General features: G+C 44.9%; 1 protein-coding gene across 5 annotated transcripts in view; it reads left to right on the plus strand.

The window, feature by feature from the left end:
• agap3 (ArfGAP with GTPase domain, ankyrin repeat and PH domain 3) overlaps positions 1-14678 on the plus strand; it is a 151296-nt gene that overhangs the window by 62111 nt on the left and 74507 nt on the right. For 4 of the 5 annotated variants that reach the window (XM_061840403.1, XM_061840405.1, XM_061840406.1 and 1 more), the window contains exon 2: positions 11152-11210. In XM_061840403.1, coding sequence (XP_061696387.1) covers positions 11152-11210 — 59 coding nt within the window. Of the gene's footprint in view, positions 1-1984; positions 3774-11151; positions 11211-14678 lie in introns of those variants that run through there. The other variant, XM_061840402.1, reaches the window with a different exon arrangement.

Raw genomic sequence — 14678 nt, forward strand, 5'->3', positions numbered from 1 at the left:
GCCAATCCAATGATGGCATCTCCACAACAACAACAACAAAAATACATTTTGCTTGTGGAATGTCGTTTTGATGTGTAACCGGATTTGCCACTGTGACACTTAATCTTGCAGAACTGCAGAGACGGCTGCAATCCGGCGTGCCTCCCATGAATACATCATTGCTGTGTCGCCGCGTTTCTCTGATGCAATTTAGATTTAATTACGACAGGGATTCCCAAAACTTCTCCCAACGCAAAACCCAAATGATCGATGCGGGCAGTCACTGTTGACACTTTTATGCTACATATGCACTGCCATAACACAGACAAAAATACTTGATTTATGAAAGATTTCCGCTCTACGTTGGTGTTGAGGAAAAATCTGCAATTCAAGTTTTCAGACATCGGATGCATAGATGCAAGTCAATCGGAGTGAAACCGCCCCGTGTTTTCTATAAATTATTCACTCGTTCATTAGTTCTTTGTTTTGTGCTGGACTGTGTCTCAAAAGATAATTCGACAACGTCAATGCCAGTCTCTGGTGTGGCGTATAGAAAAAATATTTGTGGTCAATGCACAGGACGGGAGAAGTGAGTGACCCATCCATCCATTTTCTTTTCCGCTTATCCTCACAAGGGTCGTGGGGAGCGCTGGAGCCGATAACAAATGTCAACGGGCAGGAGGCGGCGTACACCATGAACCGGTTGCCGGCCAATCGCAGGGCACGTCGAGACAAACAGCCGCACTCACAATCGCACCTCGGGGCAATTTAGGGTGTCCAATTAATGTTGCGTGTTTTGGGGTTGTGGGAAGAAACCGGAGTGCCCGAAGGAAACCCACGCAGGCACGGGGAGAACCCTAATGAACCCGGGACCTCAGAACTCTGAGGCCAATGCTTTCCACCTGAGCCCAGCTGAGTGAATACTTATAATAATTAATTTCTGGCGCAGACATTACTTCTGAATGTAGAACATTCAATCGTGTGCTTTCACATTTTCTGTGGAAAATGTCGGCTTTCGCCAACAGAATTAGGCGGGGTTACATAATTCTCCGCATTAAAATGCATTAAAATAACAAAGCTTCTAGATGACCGTCAAATGATGATAAGATAGCCCCAATATGAATTCCGATTATTTTTCTCATTTTACTACAGCCATGGTGACGTTTTTTTCATTTATTTTTTTTTAAAGAAAGATACAACCAGTGATTCCATCACGTTTAATATTTCCGGGCACAAGGGGGCAGTGCTCCTGCTCTAACGAATGCTGTCTTGGTGGAAATGTTGACTCGCTTGTGCAAAACCCGACCTGCGCTCATAAACCAGAATAATGTACTACTTCTACCTTTGCAGAATTAATTTCTCCGGATTGTCTTTATTTTTTTCATTTATTTTTTTTTTTTTTTTGCCTGATATGGGAACAAGCAGTTCTGTGAAGCAAGCACTTGATTTGCCCACCAAAAATAGCTGCCTGGCTTCCCACGCAGTGTGTGGGTTGTGTAGCGCCACCAACTACGTGTGTGTGTTATCAATAAGTCTATGCAGTTTTAGTTTTTTTTTTTTTTTTTCTCGGACTCAAGTGCAGAAATATGAAATAATGAGAACATTCCCGTGACCATATCCCCTCATCCCTCATTAAAAATGGCAAAGTATTTCCCCTCCTATTTCGTGTTTTTTTTTTTTTTTATTTGGGCAGAACAAGGCGTCCTTTCATTACTGATGCCGATTGTAGCCTTTGTTGATTTGTGCAGTGTGTGTGTATAAAATCAGCTCTCCTAGTCCCATGTTTATCTATTTATGTCTCCAAGAGCTGCCGGAGGAGCAGCAGTCGAGCAGCTCTGAGGAAAGAGCCACTGGGGCCTGCGGGTTCCACTCCTTGTTTTCCATGCGTTCCCCGGGGTTGCATGTGCTGTGCTTGAAAGTTCACACACACACACACACTCCCTCAGCTCAGAGATTAAAGGGGCTTGTCTGCAGTGCTTGCAACAAGAGCTGCTCACAGTTCATAACTTGCCCAAGAGGAAGGATGAGTTGATGTTTTTTGTTTTTATTTTTTTTTTGACTTTGGCAAACAGTTTTTTTCCCCCCCTTGTGTTCTTACCAAGTAGAACAAAGTCTGTGTAGGACACAGTGGCCTTCCGAGCCCTTGTGGCAGCATGCAGGTGGGAGCGAAGCTTTGCTCTGACTTGTTTGAAGTTTGCTCTCATGTCAAAGGTGAAGGATTATGCCTGGAACTGGAATTTGGTCTTCAGATTGAGGAATGCTTGAAACTCCTTGGCAGCATGTGAATCCTTTTGTCCGTAGCATGTGAATACCTTTTTGGTACAGTGCCATGCTATTCCTCAGCAGCGGGACAGGGGATGCTTCGGTTGGCCATCAGCAGCAGGGGAAAACCACTTACCACATTTCCGTAACCCTCAAGGAAACGCAGGGGGATGACCCGGTGGTCGAGCTAGGGATGGGCTGGGTGGCACCCGGCGCCCTGGTAGACGTGTGCCAGCCAGGAGGGGAGACCATGGAGGACAATTCCATCCTCGACAGGTGGCCGTCCCTGCGGACTGGGAGTCTCCGCCGAGAGGTGGTGGTGGAGGAGAACGAGGAGGAGGAGAACGACGAGGTGGAGGTGGAGGGGGAAATGAGGAGTGACGGCTTTATGAGACATTCCTCCAAGAGCTCATCAGACATTGCTGATGTAGACGCCCAAGACTCGCACAAGTACCGCGTCAATGTCCACGCTAGAGGTTTGGCGTTCGGCGGCCGAGGTGCCGCCGCAGGGCACACGCTGCCTCAGGCTGCCCTGCGCAGGACCCGTCAGGATGAGGCCTCACCCAGCAGGAGGACTATGAGCATGTATGGCGAAACGGTGGAGCAGCAAAGCGAGCTTCAGCCAGAACGACTCCGGAGGCCGAGGAGTGTATGCATGCTTTCAGGCCCAGGCCCGGTCCTTGTGGAGCAGGCCAAGCAGAACTCCCTGAAAAGGACAACGGAGGTGGAGGGCAGCCAGCTGTACAGGAGCAGGAAGGCCGAGCTGAGGCTCGTGGACGGTCTCAATCCGGTTTTGGGTCAACGAGCCCCGGGTCCTGCAGAGGTGATCCCGAGAGTGCGCCACAGAAGCGTGAAGACCAGACCTCTTAGTATGACCGTGCTGGAGCTAAGGAAAAGGGCCTCTGATGACGACGTAAGCCGGCAGCAGAGCCAGACGGGCCACGACGGGGGAAACTTCTTAAAAGGAGCTTTCCGTTGGAGGTTATTTGGCAAAAGCTCCCCGGATAAGAACAAGGAGAGCGATACTGAAAAAACTGCGAAATCGTCTTCTAAGTCAATCAATTCCGATGCTCCAAAAAGTACGCTGAGCTCATTGAGGCGGAGCCTGAGTATGCGCATCCGGAGGACTCGGCCGCGGGAGAAAGTGTCGCCGGGGTGCGACGGGGCCGCGAAGGAACCGTCGCAGGCCAAAACCGCTGAGCCGATCCCTCCTCAGGCTTTCTCGTACCTCACGGGGAGAACGCTGCCATCTTCCGGCGAGCAAATGGAAGACAGGGGCATGCAGTACATCCAGTACCGCAGCAGGGGCAAGGTCAAGGTGATGGAGGTGCCCCTGTGCCCGACTAAATTGTCCAAACCGGCTCAGGAGGAGCCGAGCATTTGGCAGCTCATAGCCAACCGCTTCAGGAGGAAAGAGCAGCCGGACAAATGCGAATGGAAAGACGCGGGTCAGCGTGCGCTGACTCTGAGTAATAAGTCACTGCCTGTCACCATCGAGGCACTGGCAGACACGGAGTCTTATAAAGGTCAAGGTAAGACCTGCAAGACTTTATTTCTCTGCTCAGTGTTTCATTCCCAATCTCTACCACCTCCCCCCGGTCGCGTTTACAGAAAGTCTCAAGTGCACTTTTTTTTTTTTTTTTCTTTAGGACAGGCAAATGAAAAACACATGGGGAATTTGGGGTTTTGGGTGGCATTCAAAAACATGAGGAGTGCTTTAGGAATTTCTATTTTTGGGGCCGTTTTTTGTCCGTTCACTACAACTTTGCCTCACGGTTACTTTCTCCGGTTGGATCAGCGCGACGGGAAAATCTCACGGATTGGTTGAGGGATGGAATTGTTGTAGAAAGCTTTGTCTTGTATGACACAGACGAAGGGCAGTCTCCGTAAAGTCGTCTGTTGGCCTTTCAAGGCCAAAGCAGGCGCATTAAAAAGAGTCGGTGGCCGTCTTACAGATGCTTTTGGCAGGCTAATGCACCTACATTGAGATGGCTCGGGCAGAGGAGGAGGAGACTTAAGATGCGGTTGTGTAAAGGTTAACTCTTCAACAGCGTTCTGTTAAGCCCTTCTGCTGTGTGGCGATCTGTGTTGGGTCTGGTCACACGACAGTTTTCCAACGATCAACACGAGCATTTTGTTGAGACCGAAAATGTCAGTTTTACTGCCTTTTGGATAACATTGTACAAAAATTATCATCTCCACTTTTATTTCCCCCGCCTTGAAAATAATTGAACTCAATAGTCGTGCCAGAGTCTGGGCAAAAGTTAGCCAGCCTTGGTTACATAATCATTCATTAAAAAATGTCTTTTTCCAAGTTCTCCATTTGACATTTGTTAGATGAGGTTGAAACGAGCTGTTGTGATTCAAGCAGTTGTTCCCCTCACTGAATGTAGTCACAGACAGCCATTTTTAATTCATCGAAGAGACTGTCATCATGAATACTGTTTTGGTTAGCAACAGACTACCGACGAGCCGAGCATTTAACCCTTTAATATCGACGTGACCAATGGCATCTATGAACAAAGATGAAGAGAACACTGGCATTGAAATAGGAATTCAGAGTCCCTGAATATTTTCTAAACTTTCCTGTCAGTCGATATAATCAGATGCAGTCAGAGGTAGAGAAGGGGGAACTAAAGACTTTTTGTGCCGAGCTCAATATTAACCTTAGGCATGGCGGTTGGATGTAAAACGTTGGCAGCCGCCACAATTAAAAGTGAACATTAATCAGCATAAGTCCGTCTGGTTGAACATGTTTTAATTCACTGCCAACGCTGCGTGGGCTTTTGAACGGGCAAAGGTGATATTTTATGCCGCCGAATTGCGTCCCAAGGTCTGCCGCGTCCGTCTCCCGCCGGTTTTGTTTTGTCGCGCGGTTACCGCGGCAACGTCACAGCGAGCGCGGCCGGGTCCTGTTGTATTTGTCCGTTATAATCCCGCTCGCGAGGCAGTCAGGCGTCAGGAATGTAGGTGCGCCGAGTGAGTGCTCGCTGCCCTATGGGTGGGACTCGCTGCCTGTCGCTACCTGCCTAATTAGCTCCAGAAAGCTCAAACACCCCCCCCCCCCCACACACACACACACACACACAATCCCGTGGAAATGTTTCCCGATGACGACCCTGTACACCTCTGTAAGGATCCTAAGGGGGATTGGATAGCGCAGGATTTGAGGGGCTCAGTCCCTCACCTGAGGATGAACAAAGCTGCTCTGTTGTGGGGATGGCGGCGTGAGTGATCAGCGTGCAGGGATAGAAGCAGTGGTGGTGTTGAAATGGCGGGACAGGGCCTCCAAATTGCAAACTGTAAGACGCATCGGTCTTCTGTTGACTCGCTGTTACCGAATTAGACCGCGATCCGTCTTCAAAATTGCATCACCGCGCAGTAATGAGGAGATTGCAAGAGACTGATGACGCCTTTTCACCTCGTATATAATGTGAGGCAAATTGAATGCAGGAGTGGCCTGATTTTCAACAGAGTTCTGCTCCTACGCCAGCGTCTCAACTTTGCTGTGTGTCGTTTTTTTCCCCCTGCACTCGGTTTTCTGGAGGAAAAACGTGCATTCACACTCGGGTCTCGCGTAGACCTCGGACTTGATGCGTCAATCCCTTCTCTTCACATTGACAGTAACAAATGATTGATATTATTCTCGTACTATTCTGAGATAAAGGCATGTTAATGTACAACAAATGGAAAATCCAATTTGAAACTATAAAACCGTCATCTGACCTTTTTGGTCATATCATGTATGTCTGGGCACTGGTCACAACGGCAGCCATTGTGGATGGGTGCAGTTTATGGATTGCAACTACGAATTCGACATGACAGTGACAAATGATGTCATTACAGGAAAGTGGTATAATGATCAGTGTGGGATGATCAAAATTGATCAAAAACAAAAGAAAACAATCCACATTTTTGACAAAGCAAGAATAAACCATGCCTCATTTTCGCTGGACTTTTTGATTAAGACGTTCCAGCAACAACGACAGAACATAACTTCCATCTTTGTCGATATCAGCGACTATAAAGAAGGCACAAAATATTGACGAGTCCTCCTCACCAGTAGTTGGCACTGCACTGAGGCAGTTTGGCACATTGGCGCCTCATTTCTTCTGGAAATAGACGTTTTTGTTCACAATTACCTGCCAAGGTGTTATTTGGGATTTCATGTTTTCAAAAGTACAAGAATCGCTGTGTGCTGTATCGGTGAGTACTCCAGTGAATACTCATATTGGTCTGAAAAAAAGATGTGAATGCTAACAAATACTCTTGATGAGCTTCACATAAAGGTGGTTTGTTTTTGTCGTTTACCTAACTGAGATTCGTGATTGCTTCTAAGAAAGTATTAGGTCCAGTATTTGGTGCTCTGTCCTTTCCGTTAGAAGTGTCTTGTGGCATCTATTTGCAAGAGTTCCAGTGACAGTTCAATTTAGGGTTACGCTCTATAAGTGCTTTTCATACGAATATTTACGATCATCAATATTTACAGCGTTAGTGTAGGTTTCTGTTCATCTGTACATCTTCATTCCCTCTCTCAACAGCTTTGCATTTTCCTCCTCAAGGTCCTCCATCACGTTTTCCATCACTTCGCTCAATAGCTGATTTAGCCAGAAGGAAACGGGAGATAAATCAGAGTCTAATCCCCCCTCGCGCCCCGCAAATTGATTCAATCAACCTGGGCAGTTGTCGCGCCAGACTTTCTCCATCTGCAGATTTAAATACGGGCCCCCGCCTGAACCGGCGCGTGTCGTTTAGCCGCGCGGAAATTATCGCCGTCTGAGACGTTTGCTCGGAGAGCCCAAAGTGGGCCGCGTCGCCGAGACCGCACCGGACCAGCGGCGAGCCGCCGAGACGTTCGCGTCGGCCTCGGCTGATTGTGTTTATCGCCGAGCGCTGCGGATCACGATTTGGTGTTCGGGCACTCAGCAGAACACAGATAACGTCTCCGACTAGTCGCTCTGTAAATTGCTTCTGAGAGAAGAACAGTAAGATACACTTGAACCATTTTGACATTTTCTCATAATCCAGGGAAAATTGTAGAAAAGTTTCGGGTATAAATTGCATATTGATCTTTATCCATTTCGTACTTTGTTGAATCCAGCTATCCTTCAACTTTCTATTACTGCTTATCACGTTGCAAGGAGCTGAAGCCCGCCTCGGCTGATTTTTGGGCGAAAGCCGGACAACACCCGTAGTCACTCGCTGTACTAATAATATTAATTAATTGTTTTCACAAAAGGGTACTCAAACTTGCAACAACCTCATGAACGGAGTGGCCGGCGAAAAGCCACGCAAGTACGGGGAGAACATTCAAACCTCGGAGGGGCTGGGATTGAACCCTGAACCTCAGAACTGTGAGGCCAGCACTCTAGAGCTGCTCCACTGCGCCATCCCGTTAAAATATGTCAAAGAATTTGGAAATTTGAGCAGGTTTCACGGGCTAGTTCCATTGAGTAAATAAAAGCGTAGCTGAGTATTTTATTTTATGTAATCTTTATTGCTGGTAGATGTACCGAAGACCCTAATTCAAGTTTGAACAGAAATCGGAGACTTTTTATGTCTGTTGAGATGGTGAAATTCCAAATAATCTCACAAATCACATGCGTATCCGGCACGGGTGCAATATGGACACTAAGGATGCGGTCATTCGACTTGTACGTCATAAAAAGGTGAAAATCGTCACAATTTTTTGACAAAAAACAACAGCAGTTGATGGTTTTAGAACTGATAAATAGAAGTAAATGTTTGCTCCGGTTGCACAAAAATTCTGAAGTTATGAATTGTGCCGAGGAACGGAAGCGGCGTATCGAGCCTTGCTTCATTTGGGGGCGGGGCTTTATTCATATTTATTTATGTATTTTATATTTTGTAGACCACACGATTCGTCACATTAAACTGCTCCCTTTGTAGAATTGACATTAACACACTTGCACTTATCTGTACAGATTTTACATCTTGCACATCTTATAAGGAATCTTCTTTTTCTTTCGGTTTGTCCCATAAGGGGTCGCCACTGCGTGTCATCTCAGATGAACGCTCATATTTGTTTGGCACAATTATAAGGAATAATTCCTAGAAACAGAAATGCCTCTTCTTTGTTCTGAATGTCATACCAGGGCAGAACCGACTGCCGGAGAAAAATTCCTTGTGTGTTTTTTACACACTTGGCCATTAAGGCTGATTTTGATTCTGATTCTGATCTGAAGTTTCCCTTCCCGGCTGTACCATGCGACCGCTTCTGGACGTGGTTCAGAATTTGGTGATCGAACATGACAGCCTCAGAGATCAACCGGTAGATCGCGATGGACCCATCGGGCACCCTCGATCGTACACAAAAAAGAGCAAAAGTTGTATTTTTTGGCTGCCACACCCCCCCCCCACCCCCGTCCCCCTAAAAACGAGGGTCCTCAACTCCATCGGGTTAAGGGTACTGACGGGTTTTCTTTTTCTGATGGTTCGACAGTCAACATCATTTGATGCCCAACTGAGGGAAGCTGAAGCGCTAATTGCTAAGTTGAAGTCGCCCTCTGTAATTTGAAGTGGGAAAGCTGGCTGGAAAAATCTTTCAGAGAGGAAATATGGATTTCAAGGCCACCCCCCCCCACCAAAAAAAAAAAAAAAACCCTGTGCATCCGCTTTTTTACCCCTTTTTGCTGGCTTTGCATTTTTTTCCAGTAAATGTAATCCATCCGGAAACGGACTATACTCATTTTTAGAAGCGAGTCGTCGTGAGCCGGAACGAGAGAAAGCAGCCAAATGAGCCGAAGCTCTCTCTCTCTCGCAAAGACAAAGACGTCGGTGTCCTGTCAAGGCATCAAAAACACAGGGAGAGCAAGGGGGCCGGGTGGGGGGGGGGGGAGGGGGGGTAACGATTGCCCCCACCCCCAACTGTAGGCATTCTGGGGCACATTCATTTGGGGATCCTCATTCTTTAAGGGTGACGTAAGTGGAGCACATGGATTCAATTAGGCCGTTTTATATGCAGGGTCGCGCTGTATCCGCTGCAAGGACGGCACCCATCCCTCCCCGGTGGTAAAACGATACTACAAATTAATATTAAAAACAAACAAAAAAAAAACGCTTTAAAATGAGCCAGCAGCCTTGTTGGGGAGCTGTTGACATGCATTTGTTGGCGTTTGGTTTGAAACCCAACCAGTTGGGGCTCTTCTCCTCGTGCATGTTGCGACACGTGAAAGCCATAAAAGAGGACGTCAAAGTACTGCGTAGAACTACACCGCTAAGCGGGAAAAGTATACGCTGCGTGCACATGAAAGAGGTTGCTGGAAGACGATACGCTCGCCGCGGGAAGTTTTGCTTCGTCGACATCTCGGCCTTTTTTCCACTTTAATTGGAGGGGGGCCAAAATTTAACTGTACAAACATGAGCAGAAAATAATATACACAAGTTTATCGCTGCGGTGATGACCGTTTAGATTTACTTAAGTCTGCCAACTATTATTTTGGCCTGGCAGTTCTCTCGAGAAAAAGTATTATTATATTTTCAGACATGAAAATAAAATAATAATTAAAAAAGTTTTTCCAGGCTAAAAAAAAATCTAAGATAAGAATAAATTGTGGGTTGTCATACATTTCATGAAAACAATTTTTTTTTATTTTTCACCAAAAGTCCTTTTTGTTAAAAAAAAAAGGGTATACATATATATATATATATATATATATATATATATATTTTTTTTTTTTCCAGGAAAAGCAATAATATGAGAAAAAAACCAAATAGATGAATGAGGTTGTATATTAAGATTTAGGCAATACGAAGGAATGTTACAATTAATCATATGTGGAAATTTTCATTTACATTAACAAAATATCTTTTTTTCTTAATTTTGACTTTTTTTTAACTTGTTCATGTGGCCATAATACAATACCTTTGTCCAGGTGATTCCCAGTAATCTTTTTTTTTTTTTTTGCTTAATAATTATGGTCATAACTTTCACTTAAAAAAGTAAAAATTGTCTCGTCTAGGTGTCGACAAGCCGACACGCTCGGCCCGCCTGATTGCAAATTCCCCCCAAAACAGACGTGAATAATAAAGCCGCCTTATTTATTTATTTATTTTTTCCTCTGTGGTCTAACCTGAGAAGAAATGTCCGCCTGATGAAATAATTTGGGTAATTTTGTCACAGATTGTTTGCAAATTAATGTAGCTCAACTTGTGACGGGCCTGACGCACAGACATAAACATCAGATGATTGCACACAAACACTCTTTATCATCTAAGATTGGGAGATAAAAGTCACATTTTTTTTTAAACGCGATTTATGACTAAAATTTTCTCCTTTGTTTTACCAAGGCGGGAGTTAAGAGCACAAGTCGTAATTTTTAAGAGAGTCATCAGAATGGATGGAAAAAGCAATGAAAAAGAAATGCATTTTGGAGTGACAGGAAAATTTTAAGTTTAGTTTGTATTTTATGACATCACATTTGACTCATATGTCACTTTTATGATGATAAAGTTGTACATTTTCAATAACAAAAGTCAATTTAAAATAGTAGTAGTTTTAAGTCAATAAAGTGTGAATAAATAAATCTTATTATATACTGTATATTTTATGTGTATTATTTATTAATTAATGAATAAAATTAATTATTCAGGAAAAAAAAGAGAAAAATAGCTGCAATTTGACAAGAACAAAGTGGTAGTTTTTTTTCCAAGAGAAAAATTGGATTCTTGCTATAATGAAGATCGAATTTGTGGGGCATAACGACATAGATGGAATATTAGTTGACATATTTCCTGTTTATCTTCAGGTCTTTTTTTGGGCGCGCACGTTTAATTTTGTGAAATCAAAGGTATTAATAAAAAGTATGCGCACACAGTGAAATAAATGGCGAGCGAGTATAAGGAGGAGTGCTTGCTATTGACCCGTTGATTTTGCGTTTCTCCTTCCAGACTCTTTTGTCAATAGCCAGGAATGGACGCTGAGCCGCTCGGTGCCAGAGCTGAAAGTGGTGAGTAAAGCCGCCGCCGCCGCCGCCGTCCTCAGGACGTCCGAACTCGTTTTCAAATTCCCGCTCGACTTTGTAAGCGTCGTGCTCATTTTCTGCCGTCGCCTGCTGTCTTTGTGAATTTGTTACTGTTTGTTTCGTTATTTCTGGTTTCCAGGTGGAAGGTAACCATTTCCAGTGGCTACCGCTCTGTGTCAGTGTTGCGTTTAGCTTGAGTGGTCATTTTGACATTGCCCCCCAAAAAACTAGCGTAATTCCCGGCCTACAGAGCGCACCTGGTAAGCCTCACCTAGTACATTTGTAAAGGAAATACCATTTGGTACATACATAGGCTGCAGCCGTGTAAAAGCCGCAAGTACCCACTTTGAAACATGAGATATTTACAAAGAAAGACGGTACAAAGAGAGTTTAACGCTAACGTTAGCATTGCCGCGCTAGCGCTAACAGGGCTGGTTTAAAAAACAATGGTAAAAATCACTTCCTCGGCACATATATTCCACTCATTTTACTCTTACTCTTTTCCGCTTGAGTGCCCCCTTGCAGCCGTTAGAAAAAATGCACAAATTAGCCGCATCACCGCATAAACCGCAGGGTTGAAAGCGTGTGAAAAAAGTCGCGGCTTATAGGCCGGAAATTACGGTAAACAGTTCTGTTGCTGTGGCCCTTTCGTTCACAAGTGACATGTTCTCCTGTTTCGTTGGGAACAGTAAATTGAATTGGTTTGACATTTACTTGTGATTTTTTTGTAACGAATACGTGGCGGGTTGAGTGACAGTTTTGGTGCTGAACGCGCGCCAGGTTTTGGGTGCGATGCCGCTGTCCAGTCTGCCAAAATGCACAAAACGTAGAACGTCGACGGTTTTGACGGATTCAAATATGCGCTGCGGGGAGCCATTTCGAACTCAGAAGATGGGCAGCTCCCTTGTTCTGCCGGTGTTAATTGGCCGTGCCCGCACGGGGGTTTGTTCGCCAAATACACAATTAAACCGCTGAGAAGAATAGCAATCATTTGGTGCACGGCTTTCAACTCACATGAAGCAAAAGTTCACACCGATAAGACATCAGACAAATGGTGTCAATTTCTTTTGAAGTAAGAGATGAATTGCTCTTTTCTTTTTTTTTTTTGTTGCCCACCTTTAGCCTTTTCTCTCTTGCTTTTAACTCTCAAATGGAGAAGAATCTCTGAAGCGCAATCCCCTTAAGGAGATATCCTCTGGCCTTTTTTTCCCCCCACGTTTTCAAGCAATCCTCGGGTGTCTTAACGTGTGTGACGTGCTTTTGTACGTCCGTATATAATACACTTTGCTCACCATATTTCGTGTCTTGCTTAGATTAGTTATTAGCAAGTTTGCTTGGCACCGTGCAGCATTTCCTCCCTCAGTTTGCGGTGAGACACGAAAGCAGGTGGACAATTGACCTTTCTTACGGCTCCGCCCCCTTAGCCATGTCCCACAAGCTTTCAAAATGGCGATAGAACAGAACAGGTTTGAAGTCGATTCTCTGTCGCGTATTCCAGATAATATTGCAGTACGTTTTTCGCCAAATGCGTCAGACTTGTCCAAGAGAGGTCTCAACTATTTTACGCAAGGATATGTACACGGGAATTAAGATTTTGGACGGAGCGGGACGCAATGTCAGAGTTACAGCGAAACGTTGGCGATCGATGGAAAAAAGTTTGACGCCTCACAAACTTCATAATGAAATCCAACACGATAAAATAGTGGAATCATACTGCGCATGTAAAGCAGGGTGAGTACTTTTTACTTGGTAAGATCACGAGTAATATCATCGTAGTCTTTAGAAGCGAGTGTCTGTATTTATTTTACTTGGCTCGTAATCGAACATACAGCCTTGTCTTTGTTGATGTTGTCCACATTTAGCTGTTTCCGTCGCTCTTCTGCGAGCCTTAATCCATCGTAGACACTTCGTCAACTGTGTTTTAGGCTTTGGAAAATGAATCAAGCGGGCCCTTTGTAACCTAGCAGGATATCTTTCATTAGAATTGCACGTTCCCCATGCGCATCTGAGGACCATTTTCTTCGTAACATGAACTTTTCCAAGCGCCGGCTACTGACAACCAGCATTGCTTATGGGACAATACGGCGAGAGGGGCGTGTCAAGCCAGGGGTTAAGACAATGCGGCTATCTGATTGGCTATTATTGTACGAGTGATTGACAGATCGGAAAGGTCCATTGCTGGACACGGACGCACACTTTCAGCACTCACTTTATTTAGCAGCAAAAAAATCAAGCGTAAAGCTTTGTGTTCCAACTCTGAAGCGTCTCCAAATTTGCTGATGCAACGCGAATGCGCCGTGGCGGTCGTAGCTGTTTTGAGTTGACTCAGTGTTTTCACAGCACCCCGTCCTACACGTTTTGCTAACTCAGTCACGCGCTCGTATCGAGGACTCCGAAGTGGTGCCGCGGAAATTCAGATGCACGTCGGCCGTCATGCGCCCGTTCTAATTAGCATACCTGACTATATAGCGCCCGCTAATGATCTGAGGAGGAGGCGGAGGGCGGGGATGAGGTCTGTCGTCGCCGCGCTTTGTTCTCAGCAGACTTGCTGGCTTCCACCCTCATCCCCAAAGGCAATGTAGATCTTTTTATTTTTTTATTTTATTTTTTTAACTCAACACTGTCGGGAGGAAACACAGCAAAGCCCGTGACCAATCACATGTATGCTAAGTGACTCTCCTTTACATCCCGCTGTGAGCTGAGCTGAGCTCAACATATTATTTTGATGGTGCTCTCTTGCAGGCTGCAGCTGCTTTTAATTTTACAACAGTTTAATTAAAAAAAAAAAAAAGGTGGACTCGCATTTTATGCAGTTAATTACAGCAACAACAACAAAAAAAAAGTTGCCGCGCTCTGTCGCTGATTAACAGCTGAATGATTATGCGGAAAACATAAATGGAAAGTATAATCATGAGAGGATGCAACATGTGTGACTTTTCATTTTTTTGTGCCGAAAATAATAACGTGATATCTGGTACGCAGCTCCTGTAGTGTAACTACCGTTAATAACACACAGTCGGAGGAGTCATTTAGACCAGTTATGCAAATATAACTAGTTGGACGTGAGCTCCCCTTAGTGGTAATGAAAAGAATCTCATTTTATTTTGTGTTTGTTTTTAGTTAATGTATTTAATCATTTTCAGAGGTCGTGAAAAGCAGTATGCGCCCATTTAAACTAAATATAAAAAAACACTTTTTATGGGTGTTTTGTTGTTTGACTGTACCTAACTCAAAAGAAAACCGGAACAGTAAATTACACAGCCCAGATGTTGATGTGTGTTTACGAGGCCCTGCAGCTCAGCGGTAAGAGCACTGGTTTGGTAAACCAGGGGTTGTGGGTTCGTATCCCACTGGGGCCTCCACTCCCTGAGAAGGGTTGCGTCAGGAAGGGCATCCGGCGTAAAAATTGTGCCAAACATATATATGCGTTCATCTGAGATGACACGCTGTGGC

This window comes from Syngnathoides biaculeatus, chromosome 13 (assembly GCF_019802595.1).
Source record: "Syngnathoides biaculeatus isolate LvHL_M chromosome 13, ASM1980259v1, whole genome shotgun sequence".
Lineage (NCBI taxonomy): Eukaryota > Metazoa > Chordata > Actinopteri > Syngnathiformes > Syngnathidae > Syngnathoides > Syngnathoides biaculeatus.